Consider the following 20,094-nt stretch of genomic DNA (forward strand, 5'->3'; position numbering starts at 1 on the left):
ATGCTCCTTAGTTAGACTACGCGGCGCGGGCTTATAAGGGTATAGCTCGGCGAAGAGCAAACCGGATTAGATAGTATTAGCTAGGTTTGGCCTAAGTTGCGTAGATTATTATATGGACACGGCCTAATCTAGAGTAGAGGGGTTATATTAGTGGATTTCCACCGTCTGGGCGAGTGGGGTGGGCATGGCTAACATAGATAAGATAGTGCTAACCTTAACTAGTTGGTAAAGCGGCGTAGATCTAAGGTGGGCATGGCTCTAAAGAGCGTAAGGGAGCTATAGTAAGGGGAATAGTATTATATAGAGACGGCCTAATGCAGAATAAGGGGGTTATACTAACGGCGTAAGCGTTTACGGATGGGCCGGATTAGATAAGTCTGGTATCTGGAAGTTAATTAAGTGGGGTAAATTTATATAAGCACTAATGGCGGACGACGCTAGGGTCGGATTCGACGAATTATAGCTCTCTTAGGCTGAACTACCCGCGTAAAGCTAAGGGGAATGGCTTAGTAATATCCTTGTATAGGTTTAACCGAGCGGAGCCGGCTTATATAAACATGGCTTTAATTGCAAACGTTAAGGCAGAATTGGACAGCTTTAGTCTCCGGAAGTTTATCTACTTAGGCAACTTTATATAAGTATACTAGATGAAACTACGGGAATCTGACTGGATTATATGGTGGCGGCACTCCTTAACCTAAGTAAGTAGGGTAGGATTTTACGAAGCGGAGAGTATTTAGGTATTATTGGATAGTGCTAGCCTTTATAAAGTTAAGAGGATTAAGCTAACCTATGGTTTGGTAGAGCATAAGGGGCCTAAATTGGGTAGAATTTATAGATTAACTAAAAAGACTAAAGTTATACGGAAATAGTACGGCGGATAAAGGGGCTTAAATTGGGTCGCGTAAGCTTTTACTAACTTATACATTCTTAAAAGATTAATATGGAAATAGACTTAAAAAAGGAGTAAAGGCTTAGATTAGATAATACTGGCTGTTCTATATCGCCCTTATATAGAAGTATAGATTTATCTAATACTATAAGGGTAGGTTTTGGGCTTAAAGATTGAAAACTTCTATGGTAAGAGTATACCGCCTAACCTTTAGCAATCCGGCTAGCTAAATAGCTACTATAGAACTTATAGAAAGTGTATCTAGCGCCAATAACGCCGGCTACTTAATTTATATACTTTAGCGCTGTAACGTATAAGGTTATAACTAGATAGCTATATAAAATTAATCTCTTTAAAGACTGGCCGCCTAGTAGCGGAGGGCCTCCTTAACACGTAGAATATCTAGCTAGGTTCTATAATTAAGATATACTAAACTAAGGGTGCCTTAGAATACGCGGGAGCTTTAATATAAGGGCTGGATTGGATAGTTCTAGTTTCCGGAAGTTGGATTAAGTAAGTAGATTAATATAAACATGGTTAATAGAGGATAAAGAGGTTAGATTAGACAGTAATAGGCCCTCCTTTAAGTTAAGTAAGTGGTGTAGAATTATATAAGTACTGTTAGGTGGAGAATATAGGAACTAGATTAGATAGTGCTAATCTCTATATACTAAGAGAGAGTTATAATTTTATACGGAAGGATTAGGAATCTATAGGATAAGGGAGCTTACTAGTTTTAATATAAGTAATATAATTCCGCAGGCACTAGACTATTAAAGGGAATTAATATATATATATGGCCATTCCTATTAGCATTTATAAAGAATTCTATAAAGGAGTTAATATAGAAAAATAACTTTATATAATAGGTTATAACTTTACTAAATTATCTATAGTGTTATAGGCGTTCTTTTTACCGGGATTTTTTACATTAATTCTTAGCCTAAAGCTTTAAACTATATTTAAATAAATCCCTAATTAGCTAGTGAGTAAATAGGGCTACTACGCCAGCTTTATACTGGATTGGTTTACCTTTATAAAAACCGTATCCTATATAACAATGCCGAATTCTAAAGGGTCTACTTAATAGTCTTAAACTTAACCTGCGCTATACCGTTATTAGTTATAAAAGTATTGCCTTTATATACTAGACGGTAGGCGCCCTTTAAGGGAACTATTTTTAGACTTCTTAGTTTAAATAGACTTAGGAGTAAATTAGATAGTTAGATGGTGCTCTCTTTATAGGCTTACTAAGGGGTATAAGTTTATATAGAAGAATTTGGGAATCTAGGAGCTAGGTTACTTTAGTATAACTAAGTAATGTAATTCCTATAGGTATCGTACTATTATCGACTTATTTAGTTTATAGCGGTTAATAATTAGCATGTCTAGGATAATGGTTAGGATCCTACCGCCTTTAGTTAGGTAGCTAAGCACCTTATAGAAAGCTAAGTAGTAAGGAATTACTAAGGAAGCTTATGTATGTGTAACCTAAGCCATAAAAACTGAAGTAATTTTCCCATTACCTAGAAATATCCCTATAGTAATGCCGGTGCGTACTATCTACGCTTTGACTGGGATTTTAAAATTAGTAGATATATAAACTTTACTAATATCCTCTTAGCTATAACTTAGAGATCTTACTAACTGGCTCAGCCTATATAAATAGAGTTATATAGTGCATGTACCTAAGCGTTTAGAGCTTCGGTCGCATCCTTCCTTATTAACGTTATACTTACTTTAAGTATAACGATAACATAAATATATATCTTACCCCCTCCTTCTAATTAGTATGGCCTGCGGTTAAGTATAGCTACTAGCTTAGAGGTATAAGCGGAAGGTCTTAGTGCTAAAAGACTAAGGTATATATTCTTTACATTTAGTTATATCTCGCTAACTATCAATAGGAAAGCAGCCTTAAGGTATTAGGAAAGAAGGAGTATAGCAGCCTTTCCGTTAAAGCGCACGTATTTAAGAGATACTATAACTCTAAGAAAGGAGCCTATTTAAGAATAGGCAAATACCTCTATAATTAAAAGACCGAAAGCAGCGGCGAGAAGTTAAAGATTTAGTTAATTGCATTCCGGCTAAACCCTTTATAAAGCAACCGCGAACGTCTCTTATAGATGCTACTGTTAAGGGTATAATTGGCTAAGAAGTAGTAAGTATTATTAGCGATACGCAGATTAATCTAATTAATTATTAAAGGAAGGAAGGAACTTGGCCTAAAGAATACTTTAAGAAGCATAATAATATAGAACATCTACTTATAAGGAAGAAATTATCGTTATTTTCCCTTTGCCGGAAACGATTAGAAGCTAGCTCTATTACGCCTAGCTCTACTATACCTAGTGATTAAAAGCCTAGGGAAGTTAAAAGTGCCCTTTACTAAGACGCGTGTTATAAAACTCTACTTACGACTAAAGGGAGCTATATAGATAAATCCGACCTAGGTATTATAGATCTAAGTAAGGTATTTTGCTAAAAATTACTTAAGAAAGAGCAAGCGGTTCCTTAGGATACATTATTTCGTAATAATCTCTTTAAATTAGCCTGTTAGAAAATGCAAAATAAAAATAAGGCTAGAGTTATCTAAGATATTACTTAATTAGTTATTTCTTCTACAGAAACCCTCGCTATATACGGCGCCACCTCTCTTTAGTACTTGGTTAAAAGCGTTAATAAAGGCTAGAACAATTTAATCCCTATTACTTAGACTCGCCCGTAGCCCGATTATACTATAAAATTTAGATAAGAAGCGTTTATAGATAATTGGCTTAGTAAGCTTTAGCCCTTTATTAGCGAGCTTACGGATAACTCCTTCTTTATAGCTATATACTACTAGTACTTCCCGTTCTTAACGTGCGAAGTTAAGTATAGCGCCGCAGCACTTAATATTGCGGACCGGCAAAATGCCTATAGCATAACTTTTACAGTAAAAGGTATTATTAAGCTCTTCCGACTTATAAAGCGCGAAAAAGAGCTTTACTAAGAAATTCTCGCCTTCTTAATCTTATATAATTACCGGACCGTAAGAATATACGGCCACTACCCTATAATTAATAGGCCTAAGACTACCTTCTACTACCACCTAATCCGCACGTTCGACTTTACGGAATTAGATAGAAAAGAAAAATAAACAGCGTATAAATTTACTAAGAATATCTATAATGTATAGATACCGACTCACTTTAAAAGGCTCTACTTAGTTGTTAATAAGTTACCCCCTAATTTAGATTTTAAGGTTTTGTAATAATTAGAACTATAGTTTCTAGAGGGTTCTGGACTTTTATAGGAGTTAAAAAGTTATTATCTCTTAAAATGCAATACTAATTCTATATCTCTACTTAGGGAATATAATAGTTAGTTAGATCTATAAGATAATACTCTAAATACTTCTATAACTAAAGGAACTAAATAGGCCACATTTAAAAGGCTAAAGAAAAGGCGTACTATAAAAGAGGGGCGCTAAGGAACAAACTTAAGGACGGCTATAGGATTAGTTAAACCGTCCTAGATATATCTAAGGACCTATAATGAGGCGTACTTAAGGTCGTTAGTGTCTTTTCTTCCTTATCTTTATTGGTTTGGAGCGGTATAGCGTTATACTTTAATGACTAGGCTTAGAGTATATTAACCCTAGTTAACAGTAAAACCTAGTAGAGGAAGGGTCCCTAAAAAATAGCAGCTTCTAGCGTATATAGGCTAAGTGCTCCCGGTAAACGCATTATATTTCTATATTACTAGAAAGCTTTTATATCTCCCTTATATATTAGATATAGCCTACGCTATATATAAGCGTTATAAGCTCTACTAACTAAGAATAACCCTAGCATTAGGGCGGAAGCTATTAGTGATCTTTTTAGACTGGAGCTAATATGGAGCTCTAGGATAGACTAAGGCTTGCCCTAAAGTAAATACGTAGGCGCTTATTAGGCTTAGCGCTCCTCTTTATTAATTAGGCAGATATAGATCCTCTCCCCCCACCTTCTATCCGCCTATCTCTCCGTCTCCCTCCTACTCTCTCTCCGTCTCCCTCTTACTCTCTCTCCGTCTCCCTTGCTCTCTCTCTCTATCTTCCTCGCTCTTTCTCTCCGTCTCCCTCGCTCTCTCTCTGCGTCTCCCTCGCTCTCTCTCTGTCTCTCTCGCTCTCTCTCTCCATCTTTCTCGCTCTCTCCGCTATCTCTCTAAAGCCATTTAATCCTGTTTAGTTTAGCGAGCCTACTCGTATTAGCGCTGTCGTCTTCCCCACGCCTCCCTCTATAGACCGTTCCCGCTTTTAGTTTTTATTCGTGCTAGTAGCTATAAGTAGTATATTTAGCATTCTAGAAGAGCTCTTAGATCTTATATAGTTATTTATTACTACCAGCTTCTACTTATAGAATATCTATAGGACTTATAAAGCATTTAAGCGCGTCTCCTATAAGACCTTTATAAATACCTTTATATATAAAGGAAGCCTACTAATTATTATAGATAAGCTGGACCTTAGATACGCGATGGAACTGTTAATAAGCGTATATAGGACATCTATTAGATTAACTTATATCTTTTCCCGTAACTAGGTAACTAAAAAAGATCTATAAAGTTAGGTTTATTAGGTCCCTAAGGATCTAGCTTATATTAATTAAACTATACTTCCCTAAATTATATCATTTTAGGAGAACCAGGCCAAAATCCGGGAAACTAATTTAGATATAAAAATGCTAGCAACTACTATTAAAAACCTAGATTGCTAAGAAATCACTATTAGGCTACCTAATTTCGGCAATAGCGTTTAGCGAGGAACCTACTCACTATATAGATTTAATTGACTTTTATAGGAGAATGGCGCGCCGTTAGTTTACTATATAATGGCTAGGAATACCCTTAATTATATTAGCTAGATCTTTAGGAGGATACTTATAGTAATATAAGCGGCGGAACGCGATGTAGAGGTTGTAGGTATTGCTATTTCCTTAACGCATCCTCTAGAACGGAGAACCGAGGATTTTAAAAATGGGGTGTAAAAGTACATTACTTTTTATAGGGCACTTTTAAAAGGTATAGACGTTAGTTTTAAGGTCTAATTACGCCTAAAACCTATAGTAGCGGCATTTAGTAACCTAAAGTCATTGTATAACGGATTACAATTATATTTTTTAACAAAGCTTTTCCAGACGGCCGAATACCTTAAACTTGATACCCCTCTATAGTGTGCGTTACGAGATACCATTTTATTTAGAGAGTTTACAAACCTATACTATTTATATTTGCGGTTTTTGGACCTTAGTAATAATCTAGCCGAGTTAGTTAAATTTTTTCTATAACTGCCAAAACAAATGGAATTAATAGAATTGGCTAAACTACATTCTAGCTTAGAGAATTATTAGATTTACTTCTTAACTACCCTAACCAATTATAATCTGTCTTTTTAGTTATGCTTTTTTATATTAAGTTTTAACGAGCTATATAGAAAGGAACTATAGTGTCTTAATAGATGTATAGGCGCATATCTACTAAAGCCGGAGAGAGTTAAAAAGGGTTTCTATTAGCTATAAGAGTTAGTTATAAGGTTATATATTTAGCAACTATTCTAAGGTCTATATAGTTGGGGGAAGCTATACTAAAGCCAATATTCCAGCCGTAGTAGATAGTTAACTATAAAATATTACCTATATACATTTAATTAATATACATTACTTAACTATGCCTTCCAATTATACTTCTAATAATATAGACTTTATTCCACCGACTTAGTATTTAATTCTACCGACTTAGAAAGCAAAATAACCATCCCTATAGCCGTAGCCGTTGCCCTACTTTAAGCCCTTATATATCGCGAATTTCGACAACTATAGCACCCCAAATCTTCCTCTTATTGCGATACGTATAAGCAGTTCCGGAAGGACCTCCAGTAGGCCCTCTTTAAGCAGTTAACTCGCCGGTAAGTATATACTTAGGAAAGGCCATTATAATACTCTATAAGTGATATTTTATAGCACCTTATAGAGGGTTATAAGCTTATAAAGCTGTTTACGCGGCGCAAGTAGAAGTACTACTCTACTTATATTGAAGCTAGTAGGAAGACTTAAATATAATATAGAGGACGTAGAAAGCCTCTCTTAGACCTCTTACTAAATATAACTCGTAAATCTCGCAATAGTGGGGATTAAAAAAGGCCTTATAGAGCTCTAAGAACTCTATACGGCTGTTCTATTTGCCGTATACCATTCTATAGGAAGAATAGCTGTTGGCTTCCTTATACTAAGCGACTTAGCTCTAAAGATTAAGTGTAAATAGCAATTATATACTAAAATTAACGACTTTTCACTTCGTAGATTTGATTACGGAGCCTTAATACTATAGATCCTATTGGTCGGCTCTTATTAATAACCGTAGGATATATTTTACTAGGTAAAGGGATAACGTCTATCCCTAGGTCGCGTAAAACCTACCATGCCGCAAAATATAAGGGGTACTTTAATATTAAGCGACTATAACTATGCGTATATGTAGATATTTACTATAATTCTATATTAGTTATATACTATGGCTACTTTTAAATATTTAGAACTCCTTCTATTTAAAAATTACCTTATATATTGTCGCCTTCGCGCCTAATATATAGAGAGTCTTATTCTTTAACAAAATAGAGTTTCTTCCCTATAGTACTACCATGAGGCTCTAATAACTCTATAACTTATAACGGTGCTACCTAAGCCTAAGAACCTTATTACGATGCTAGGAAGTTATTATTAGCCTTATATCTACTGTCGTGTAGGGTTGCAACCCTAGTCGGTACCTTTAATTAGGAGTAATTACCTATTTTAGCTAGTGCGAAACAGCTACATAATTATTATATTATAATCTATTTATAGCGGCCGCTAAGCTAGCTTATGGCTCTTATACCTATAGCTATATAATGTCTTAGTAAGCGGGGCTTGCCCTAACCCGTAGCTATACCTCTAGTAAACTAACTTACCTCTTTTAGAATTCGCCACCATATATATTAAGGTGGCGTACCGACGCCTACACTTCGACTTAGCACGGGATAGGTTCGGTGGTAGTATAATTAGTGGTATTTACAGCAGGTAATTAAAGCGTAAAATACTTTTAACTCGCCCCTGTTAGTAAGGAGGGTAGCTAAGCCGCACTAACTAGACCCTTACAAGTTTTATAATAATAGAGAAGTACCTTAGATCGTATAGTGAAGTTTAAGTTATAGCGCTTTAAAAGTTATTCTAGAGTAAATAAGGTAAGGCTTCCGCTAAGCGATATTAAGCCCTATACGGAGAAAAAGTTTTAAAGTTATAAAAACCGGAAGCCGATTCTGTAAACAAGTGTAATATAATAGGATAAAGTAAGTGAGTAATCTATAAGATGCTGCTCTTCGCTTTTATAAGCATAAAACTCGTTTAAAGCCTTATTATTAGCCTTTTCTTTAAGCACAGCCGTTAATCTTATGCGTTTCCAAATGCTATAGCGAGTCTTTCCCTATCTACTCGGCTATCTAGCGGTCTATTTCAAATTTATTAAAATTATCTAAATCTATAAAGTCTAACATTATAAGCTTAGAGGAATTCTATACTGTACACATTATATAATAGGGAAAGGAGACTGACCGGACTAAATAATATTACAATCTAGATCGTCGCCCTCCTATTCCCTAGTAAGAGCACACTTTAGCTTCTTAACAATGTCGCGTTTTTCTATTATCTGCCTGTTAACCCTCGTGATTATAACCTTAGTAATACAATAGGTGCCATGAATATCTTTTATAGAAGGCGCTGAATGTTTAGGGCACTACTTAAAGTGCTATTTAGCGAAGCATTGCTTTATATAGTAGGTCTTAGCGCAGTTCTTATAGGGACTATTTATATATAAGCTATGCTAATCACTTAATATTGCTTAGTAGGACGAACCATTTAAAGCGTTCTCTAAACGATTTAATATTATTTAGGACGTTTTTAGTTCTTTCTCTTTATTCTTAGGCTTCTTTAATTATCTAATCCTTTAAGTTAGGTATACTGCGGAAATTTAACTAACGAAGATGACAAGTAATTAGTGCGATTAGATAAAGGAGAGGCGTTAATTAAGTTAGGTTGATTTTACGGCGCCGTATAGAGCTAGGGTAGCTAGTTAAGGCCTTAGTAGGGTAACCCCTCCTAGATAGCACGTGATGCCACGCTTAGAATGGATATCCGCAGTTGTCCTTAAAGCTTATATCTATCCACTATAAGCATTAACAATATAGGTAGATAGTGTCCAACTTTTGAAAATTTAAATAGAAGACGCTAGAAGAGGAGCTAGAAATAGTAACAAAACTAGGGTTACTATTTTCTAAGCGGCTTTTAAGCCGTTAGACTTTTTAGAGCCCCTAGCGATTGTAATTAACTAATCGAGATTGAGCTCTAAATATCTTGCTATGCTGTATCCTATAAGTTCTACTATTAATACTATAACTTAATTATCCTTAGGTGCATTAGCTTGCACTTACCCCTAATTTAATTAAATTTTAATTATAGGTTGTCCTTAGCTAGCACTATTCGCTATCTTCCCCTAGTCCCGATATTCGCTTCTACTTCCTTTATATAACTCCGCCTATCGCTTATATCTCTAATATCTACTCTTTAGCTAACAATTCCTTAGCTTGTCTATATGGCTAACTATATCCGGTATACAATAGGATTCGGTTCCAAGGACATTATTAGCTAGGGCACAACTAGTATAGTATACCTAGACAATATATTGTAAATAGTTGTCAAAACCGCTTATAATAAGGACAATAAGGATAGGATTACTATTAAGAAGGCTATCTACAAGCGATTTAAACAATGCGGTAGATATAATGGGCTGCTAACGTATTACGGGCTATACAATATTGGTATCCGCCTTAAGTATGCTCCAAAATAGAACCTCTTTAACTATCTTAGCAAGCACCTAGAGATTGACATCTAGTAGAGGCTACGTTAGGGGTATTAGATTATAGACGCCCTCTATTATACTTATACTTTAAAGGTTATCTATAAGGATCTAACTCTAAATAATATCTTCTTGACTAATAAGCTTAACGCGAAGCTAGCAAACTTTAGCGGCTTATCCCTAGATAGGTCTCCTCTACTTATTACTATAAACGCCAACCATTAATATCTAGGGCCTAGGCAATCTATCTACGCCAACCTTTTTACTTTAGGCTCTGTTCTCTACCATCTTATAATGGGGGCGTTTCTATATTAGGACCTCTTAAAACTAGAGAATAAGGACGAGATTTAAAAATTGATCTAAAACGGCGACTTTCCGGAGATAGACTTTCTCGGGCCTATTAGAACAATAATTACAAAGTGCTGGCGAGCTATATATAATAGTACTGCTAATGTCCGCAAGGATATTAAAGGTATAAGTACTATTTCCCTAGCTTAGACTATAACTAATAGATTGAAGTTATCCGTAGATCGAAGCCATTAGATATACACAGCGCCGCTTATATTGTCTAACTACCTCTTATACTTCTTATTATCGGGATCACTATGGCAATACTAGGCAGAAAATTAGTTTCATATTTAGTATCTTGAAAATCGGCGTATATTAGATTACCCAAACTTATAAAATAAGTTTAGGTAAGGCATATCTCGTATTCTCCTTACTGCGTTGTAGAGCTAAGCTAAATAGGTTATCTATTTAGACCCTTTACGGGAGTAGCGTTATCGCCGCAATTCAACCTAGACTCTTCGAATTTCTTGCATCCAGCTATATTATATCTTCTCTTAGTAACGATGTGCTTATGCTTTTCTTTGCACTTATTAAACTTTACCTTATACTAGATATAGGTGCACATTTCTTTCTATCTCTAGTAGTTGTTTAATTCCTTTAATCTAGGCAGATATTAATAGATATTAATAGGCTTACCTTAAAGATTTAGGTGTTGGGCTTCTCTTAGTTGTAAACCGCTTACCTATAGTTGTTCTTAGAGAAATACGGGGCTATTTATGCGTGTAATGGTTCTTTAGAGAGCCAAGATATCTATATAATCGCGCTAGAGCTAAAAGCGTTAGCATAAGTAGACAAATCCTTAGCTATAGGTTTAACAGCTATAAGCACCTAACTTACTTAGCGCCTCTATTATATAAGATATAATACTGCGTAATAAATTTACTTAGCGTATAGGGTCTGTTTCGTTTTGACCAGGAAATCCTTACTCGCTTCAATTAGAAGTACTAGCGGAGGTAGTAACGACGCATAACATAGCATACTATAGCAACTATAAGGCCGACAATAACTTCTTAGCTATATAGTAAGATTCGGAAACCTAGATTTAACTATTCTATAAATTTAAAAGGCGAAAAAAGCTTAACAGTAGTGTTGTGGATTAAGAGGTCTTTTTATAATATAAAAGGAGGCTCTCCGCAGTTAGGCGCGAAGGCGATAACACAATTGTTATTTTTAGCGTAGTGAGGCGAAGAGTATTCTTAAGAAGGTATACTTTATAATATATACAAAACTTCAGGAATATTTAATGCGCTTAGAGAGTTAAAGTTGCTTAAATTTAAAGTACCTATATTTTGTCTCGCGACAGAGTACGTCTCTCAACCTAGGGACAAACGTTACTTTGACTTTAAGCAACTATAACTCTACGCACACGTCGTGCTTCACTATAATTATATATAAGTTGTATACTATAACTACTCTGCAATATTTGAGACCCTTTATATCTATAAATTACGCTTATATTGTCGCCTTCACGCCTTATTCGCAGAGAGCCTCCTTTTAGGGCGTAATAATATCCCTTTACTACAGCACTACTATTAAACTCTTACCACTTACAAAACTTATAATAGGGTCCTATCCGAGCCTAAGAACTTCGTTACAATATTAGGAAGTTATTATTAGCCTTATATCTACTATAGTACGTAAATTTATACAAGGTCGCTACGCGGGTCAGTACCTCTAATTAAAGCGATCACTAATTCCGGCTAGTGTAAAACGACCCTATACATTCCACGTGATATCTAGGAAGTAATTTACTTACGTCAATTAAGTAAGTCCAAGCCTATAGCTGTGCGGAGTCTTAGCAAGTAGGCCAATCTCAGCCCCGCAGCCTTGCGATCTAACTTAACCTTAGCTATACGTCTGGTCAACTAACTCAACTCTCTAAAAACGGCTACAGAATTCGCCACCTTACAACCCTGTGGCCGGAGCGGGTCGGCCGCCCTCCCTACTAGCGCTAGTAAACTGCAGAGAGCTTTAGGCGAATTCTTGCGCTAAAAGTACTGCTACCTCTCCTGCACCTAAATAGCGTAGGGAAAGATTAAACGCGGTTTAGCTAAACGTTTCTCTCAGCTATATAGAGACCACTTGCCTGCATTCTCAGCCTCGTTAAGCTAAAGATAGACTACCACTTTCTATATTATAAGAGCGGCCCTATAGCCTCGTGGAGCTATAAGTGTACTACTATATATTTCTCATCGAATCTGGTCGCTTTACTAAGCCTTCCTACTCATACCTCCAACTATACCCGAGCACGACATAGGCTTCTTTAAAAGCTTAGTTAGAGATAAACAAAATATATTTAAACGGAGCCTATATATTTTACTATCCTTTCCCTTACTACTTAGTCGGATTCTATAACGTATTATAGATATAGTACTAAAACCTTATTGCGCTAGCATCTCCGTTTTACCACTACTCTTATATAAGCCTAATATATAAATACTAAACGCGATCTAATAAGTTCCTGCAACATTTACACCTACTATAATAGGCCACTACTTTTAATTCCGGAGGGTGTAATCTTTAATTAAGAAGTTAGAATCTATATAGGCCAGTTAAAAGATAACAAAGCTATATAGGATTACATCTTATATACTTTAGCTTAATTAAGAACATCTTTACACCTTTATTTATAAAGCACCGTCCATAGTAAACTAACCTTTATAGATGCTATTATAAGAGTTAGTCCAAACTGTTAAAGGGTATAAGCTACTTTATTTAAGAGTAAGGCCTATATAAAGCCTGCCTTTATAGGCTCCTTTATTATAAAGAAAGGAGTACTCGTAACGGTTGGACTAGTAAAGTCGGCGGTAATATACTAGCGGTCCATATACAGCCACGGACAAATTATAAGATATTAATAATATTGTCTATAGGAGAGCGGGAGGTAGGATTCTTACAAGTTGCAACCTTAACATTTTTAGAAAGATAGGGAAGATATACTTAGAAAAGAGAGAATAGGTATAAGGATAGGTTCTAAACCTTATTCGCTTAAGATATTATATAAAAGGATTCTAAGGATAATTTATATCTAAGATAGCTTATATAGCAAAACTAACTACTACTTTAGTATACAGTTAGGTAAGTAACGATAGATATATATATATAGGTAATACTATCTTATAATATAAACTAGTATTACTAGAAGCCTAAGAATACTTAATAGTTAATAAACGTAAACCTCGTCTACCTTAGGCTAAACTTTTTAAGAAGTCTATTTATTCTAGAGGCTAATTTAGTTCCTTATATATAAGGTCCAGGTATACCTATTAATAGTCTACGTATTCTATCTGCCTTTATATACACTAACAGAACTATCTTCACCAAAGTCTCTAAAGTAGTTAGACAGCCCTATAGACTTTAATACCTTAGGTAGTCATCTCTAAAGACTTTCTAGTAGCCTACTAGAGCCCTTAAGTACATTACTCTAGCTCTGCCTATATCGCCTTAGCTAATAAATAGCAGGCCTAGATTGTAGATAGTATTAAGCGCCGGTATATAAGATGCAGCGAGTTCCGGCCTAAGCGCCTTCTCGTATCCTTCCAGCGCTCGCTGGTATATCTTCTCCGCCTCGCCCAGCTTGCCCTAGTCCGCGTAGAGGTTGCCTAAGTTATTGACCGTGGAGAGTGTCAATGTATAGTCCCGCCCAAGTGCCTTCTCCTTTCCTTCCAGCGCTCGCTAGTACATCTTCTCCGCCTCGCCCAGCTTGCCCTGGGATTTATAGAGAAGGCCCAAGTTGTTGACCGTGTCGAGTGTCGATATATAGTCCCGCCTAGTGCCTTCTCCTTTCCTTCCAGCGCTCGCTGGTACATCTTCTCCGCCTCGCCCAGCTTGCCCTGGGATTTATAGAGAACGCCCAAGTTGTTAACCGTGTCGAGTGTTAATATGTGGTCCCGCCCAAGTGCCTTCTCTTTTCCTTTCAGCGCTCGCTGGTATATCTTCTCCGCCTTGCCCAGCTTGCCCTGGTCCGCGTAGAGGTTGCCTAAGTTGTTGACCGTAGAGAGTGTTAATATGTGGTCCCGCCCAAGTGCCTTCTCCTTTCCTTCCAGCGCTCGCTAGTACATCTTCTCCGCCTTACCCAGCTTGCCCTAGTCCGCATACAGCATTCCCAGCCTATGAATTACACCCAGCATTACATAATCGTGCTTTATATCCGCTCTGCTTACATCAGTCCCTCCTAATCTAGCCCTGCGTCTGCTACTCACCTTATAACCCACTAACAGCACTACTGCGCATAAGCTAAGAGCCGACGTTGCACGCCTAAATACTCCTTTTTTAACTTATCTGGTACTGCCCACCCAACTACTACTACTGCTAGCCGGGTAAAGACCGCCCGCTGTTCCTTGTCCTGTATATAAAATGCCCATCTATACATAACCGGGTAAGTCGCATAGCTTGCTATATCCTGTACACCCTTAACTAAAGAATAGCTATGCAAAAGCTGTATTGCTATAATAAAATCAACTTCATCGTTTATAACGTTAGGAAGCCACTCCAACAAATAACCCGCCACAGCTCTAGACTGCATACTTACTTCTGCAAGGAGACCGTACTATAGGTCTTTATTATTAAGACATGCCTAGAGCAGCAGCAAGTTAGCTGTGGCCATGCTTTTTGCCCGAATAGTATGGTACGAAATTATCCATATCGTCCACACGCTACGGTTGGGATAATCTCGAAGTGGCATACCGGCCCAGTCTTAGGATTCTATGAGGCTCTTCCATTGCTGCTTATAGAGCCCAATATATCTCGCGATACCAACTCCGCTCTGTCGCAAATATGCACTAGCCTATGCAATTACTAGCGGTAAGCCATCCAGGAGCCTAAACAGCTCCTCGCTTTCTACTAAATCTATTCCAAAATAGTTAGCACTGGTGTTCTATACAAACAACATAATTGCACCATAGCGTTATCGCCTTACCACATCTGCCCCTATACCGGTTCAGAAATAAAGCTTCCGCCTGCTCCATATTAAGCCTTCCTAGCCTCCATGACGCACCAAGCTGCTCCAAGTTGGTGAGTCGGGTCATAATCAGAACCGACCCGTAATCTGCTCCCGGAAGGTAACGGGTGACATCGTATGCATTAGGGTCGGCATTGCCCCCTCCTCTCTCTCAATCGACGTTATTAAAAATCATTAGCCAGTCCGTGTTATCCGGCTGGCTTAGCCAACTCATTATATCCCTAATAACGGCATTAATATCGCTAGCACTTGTAGCGGAGTATACTCTGCTACTCTCTGCAATTTGGCCTTCCGGAATCCTGCTTGTACAAGTCGCAATACTCTACTTAAGACTGTCTTCGGTTCTGCCATCGAGCCAGAACACCAAGCCGAACTTCTGGTGGTGCCTCCTTGTAAACTCCACAGTAAGTTGTGTCTTGCCTATTCTGCTAAGCCTATAGAGCGCAAACACCTTCTACCGGCCGCATTATCTCCGCGGGAGAAGGGCTTATTCAAGTTCCGCTATATCGGACGGCCAATCTATAAACTTGTTCACCATAGGCATACCTTGTAGACTAAACGGTGTTCAATAGTTTCCTACATCTGGGAAGGAGACCAGTTAGCTACAGAGTGCAAGCTATGTTGTAACATACTAAATAAAACACTAACATTCTCTTCTAGACATGCTATTGGCGTAAGCCTTCATCTGCTTAAATACTGCTTAAGACTCAATGTATCAATCTATAGCCGCAATAATCGCATTCTTCCGCTTTAAGTCTTCTAGCCCAATATCCTCCAGTCCTCTCAACACATTAAACCAAAAGTGCCGCCCGGTATCGTCTAGCCTTAATTTATCGCGGGAGAATCGCTCTACTATCTTTTCCGTCTCTGTGGCAATCGCCAAAAGGCTCTAGCCAATACCGATCACGTCATCCTTAAACGGCGTAAGCAACGGAACGCCCGTCCCAATTAACGCTAAACACTTAATCTTATCTTCAAGCGAGCTAGATGGCCATATATCCTAGGCTTCATTCCACACCTTATACACTAGGTTATTCGCCCCTACAGCCCCATCAACAAAACTCTCCTTAAAATCACCAATTATAATAGGATCAAAAAAGGACGAGGCTGCCGACGTCACTCGACCTACTTCCCATATCTTAGTCGTGCAGAGCAGTCATTCGCGGCCGCATAGCGAGCGGTAGCTGGTGAGCCGCACCATATCGCCCGTCTCGTTGCTTATTACACACACGAATCTACATCCTACTCATTAATATCACCACAGCCTCGCGCACAGGTGGACAACTACCCACACTTTACACTTTGCATCCGGAGCGTCCTTTAACAGCGCATCCTCTGCCAGACCTTGCCTCACAACAATCTCTTTAATCGCGCGCTCCAGCTCATCCAAATTAAACCGTCCTTAGACCCGGCCCTTAATCATTACACTATATCTCTGCTTCTGGAAGATCCTGTCCGACAGCGAGACGTATACGTCAATGCACTCATCGACCGTCATTTAAAGCCGACCAAGCATGATCGCTATAAGCCTGTGCTTCTTATTAGCCTTAAATCCAGCAAAGTAATTAATACTGACCCGCCAGTGCTGGTGCCTCCGATCATGTTGAAGTAGTCGCAAGGCTTTGGCGGCGATTCCGGGTCGATGGTGTCCATCAGCTGCTTCAAGATCTGAAGCGTTGATAAGCCGCGGACGCCGCCGCCATCGAGGGCGAGCAGGCGGAGGTCATGCTCGGGCATGGTTGGAGGGGTGAGCAGGAAGGCTCAGTGAAGCGACCAGATTCGATAAGAAATATGCAGCAGTACACTCATGGCTCCACGAGGCTGTGGGGCCGCTCTTGTGATGTAGAAAGTGTGGTGGTCCATCTTCAGCTCAACGAGGCTGAGAATGCAGGCGCTGAATCTGCTGTTGCCAAGTCCGAGTGGTCTTCTATGCGGCTGGGAGAAACGTTCAGCCGAACCAGCGTTTAATCTTTCCCTGTGCTGTTCAGGTGCAGGAGAGGTAGCGGTACTTCCAGCGCAAGAATTCGCCCGAAGCTCTCTGCAGTTTGCCAGCGCTAGTAGGGAGGGCGGCCGACCTGCTCCGGCCACAGGGTTGTCGAGGTCTACTTTGTGAGGTTAAAGAATAGTGAAAGCAGAGAAATAGGGAACTATGTTTGGCGTTGGAACCGACTGTCTTAGCGTGGCGTTGTGGCGGATGAGCACTGCCTCATCACGTGCCATCCGACCCACGCCACTAGCCACAGTCCCCTCCCATGTGTACCCTTGCGGCCTACAGCCCGGCTATGGTAATGAGCTAGAGCGGTTTAGCGTGGCGCGTTGCTGAGTCAACTGGAGCACGCGAATCTTGGAGTCTTCGTGGCCAGCCGCCTAGGCTGGAAGTACTCCTAGCCAAGGTATTATTGCGCATCTGAGGCTTTTAATTGCTAGGTTAATGTTATGGGATTGGAGGGTTGTATGGGGTTGGGTTGGGGCTTGAGGTTGGGAACCCTGACCGGCAGCGGCTGAATCGCGGCTTTGGGCAAGGGGCGCGTTCAAACCTCCACGCGAGAAACTCTTGGATTCTTACTTGCACGACGCTGTTATACGCCAGTTCTCTAATGGCGCGTGGTTAGGAATTTCGAGAAAAGTCAAGAAACAGTAACACATTGGCGGTACACGGACGAGCTATTAAGAGTAGGAGTGGGTTTGGCTGGGGAGTGGTCAAGAAAGCTTTAACTCGACGTGCTAGTTCTAACGGCTTTTGTTAAACGAATACTCGGAAACCTTATACACCTAACAAGTATTTACCAAATGAAATCGCGTTAATTAGCTTAGACCAATTGTGGGAGGACCGAGATTCTAAACTGGTTAGTAATATTAAGCGGCTTGAGTTTATAAGCGCCTTTTATGTCACCGAGTAAGCTTCCCCAAGGAAAATGACCATATCATACTGATTAATTCAGCGTGCACCTTAACGCTATTATTACAAGAGGTCGTTCATTCTGCTATAATTTACTAGACTTCCGAGCGGGTGATGTAGAGACAGGTAATGGTGCCAGTATAAGCGACGCAGCAGTTATTTAGTTTGCGAAAGCATATCCGAATCTTATCCACGTTGGCCTTAATGGTGGAATCCGGCTTATAGACAAGTCTCTACTTACTCTCTTTACGAATTGCCCGAACCTCCGCTATATACAATTTTCTGGAAACGATAAAATTGAAGGGAAGTTAAAGGGAACTGCGCTTAATTTGCTAAGAGAGAAGCCCGAATTGGGAAAGAAGTTGGTTAAGCTAAGACTTACGGACCAAGCACAGTGGGAGAAGACATTTAAGATAGCGGTTAAGGCACTTTCTACGGTGAGGAAAAGGCTGGCAATCGAAGTAGGCAGCACGCACGAAAGGCATGGTGACGTCAATACTTGGCTTAGTGGAAAGGAAATTTACGGCTATTAAGCGTTTAATGGACCAGGTGGCTTCGATTTATATAGGGGTTTTGGTGGACCCTTCTTAGAATAAATGCCCTAGTTGCAGTAACGCTCTTTGTTTTTATAATATTAAGTGCAAGACGGTGAAGTTGGTAAAAGGGAAATAAAACATTAAAAGAAGGGCGAAGAAGTGGATTGTAGGTATTTATACGTCTGAATTTTGTATGCTTCTATAATTAAATCGAAACCTACGATTTACGCTCGTCATTCCAGCTACTCTTTTTTATCGCATGATATAGATACTATTTCTAGTTACCACTTTAAGTAATAACCAACCACATAGACGCCTGCTTACTCAATCGACGACTCTTTCTAGGCGATATTAGGAGTCTTACCTTAGCTGCACTCTCGTAATGGATACAATCCTAAATACTATATATGAGGTAAGTACAATGCCTGGACATTAGTCTATTTACACTAGGCAAATCTCACCAAGCCTATAACGGTTATAAACTGTAAGTGAAAACTTCTTAGTCTAACGAAGTGTTTCTTATTGATGCATACTTATAATCTGGGATATAAAGTGCATTGCATGACTAGTCCGACTCCTTTAACCGAATAGTTGTACTTAGTATACGTTCTGCCGGGTCTGCAATACTTTTAAGGATTGTTACACTTCACCTATAATATAGGCGTTAGCACGGTGTGGTCTACAATGAGAATCTCAATCTATTTGAAAGTAGTACCCTATATACAGGATGCATGTAATCGTGATATTGTAGTGGAACCAATGCATGGTAAGCGGGGTATGATGTCGTGCGTAGCGATAAGGAGGGTGATATAGGTGCATATCTGATGAGCGAATGCCGGCTCCAAGAATATTTCTGTTATTTCTCCTTTATTGGCATTATTATTCTTTCCTGAAGAATTATCAGCTAAGCACTAAACACTAAGTAAGCTTGTACGTTTGTCTTAGTATAATCCCTGGTCTCTTAAGCAATTACTATCTTATAAACCTCTTTTGTTAGCATTTAAGATGTGCTGGCAGAGGAATAAAACTCCTGCCCGTTGGCCGGATTGCGCTGGCGGAGTCGGGCCGTGTAGCACTCACGACCCCGACCATAATTTCGTACAATGGTGCCCTGATGCGGATGCACGAGGAAGTCCATGCGAAAATCCGACGCCGACTTCCCAAGCGAGTTCCACTAAACGTAAGATGAATTGTCCCAACCACCGAAACCAGGCGAAGCCTTCTTCTGGCAACGATGATCAGGGATCTGGAGCTGGAAGTTATGGCAGTTTAACAGCATAACCGCCGGGAGTTCGGGTTGTGGGTTAGATTCGGTGCCAGGCATGCGTAGGGGTGTCACGGCTACAGTTACAGGTTCGCTTGGCAAGCTCGCTTACTTTACCTTACTAATGGGAGGGATATTTTCTCTTTCTGACAGCCTCCGCTATCTTTATAAGTTAAATCTAGCGACACCTACTCTTATTTAAAATTAGCGCTTTAAACCCAAACCCTTCCCTATGTATTAATGGCTGCTGTAAATGAGCATTAATCCATCTTCGACTACCTAAACTCGATA

The 20,094-nt window shown here is 39.1% G+C and overlaps 2 protein-coding genes across 2 annotated transcripts; one reads left to right on the plus strand and one right to left on the minus strand.

Annotated features, from left to right (window-relative positions):
• Positions 1–16,625: 16,625 nt before the first annotated feature.
• K441DRAFT_610263 (uncharacterized protein) lies at positions 16,626–16,841 on the minus strand (the record flags this gene model as incomplete). Its single annotated transcript, XM_067645533.1, has 1 exon — positions 16,626–16,841. One exon carries the CDS (start codon positions 16,839–16,841, stop codon positions 16,626–16,628), a length of 216 nt encoding a protein of 71 aa, XP_067504657.1.
• Positions 16,842–19,490: 2,649 nt separating this feature from the next.
• K441DRAFT_705318 (uncharacterized protein) lies at positions 19,491–19,820 on the plus strand (the record flags this gene model as incomplete). Its single annotated transcript, XM_067653585.1, has 1 exon — positions 19,491–19,820. Exon 1 carries the CDS (start codon positions 19,545–19,547, stop codon positions 19,818–19,820), a length of 276 nt encoding a protein of 91 aa, XP_067504658.1. The 5' UTR covers positions 19,491–19,544.
• Positions 19,821–20,094: the final 274 nt, after the last annotated feature.

The sequence above is a fragment of the Cenococcum geophilum genome, assembly GCF_001692895.1.
Source record: "Cenococcum geophilum 1.58 unplaced genomic scaffold K441scaffold_18, whole genome shotgun sequence".
NCBI lineage: Eukaryota > Fungi > Ascomycota > Dothideomycetes > Gloniales > Gloniaceae > Cenococcum > Cenococcum geophilum.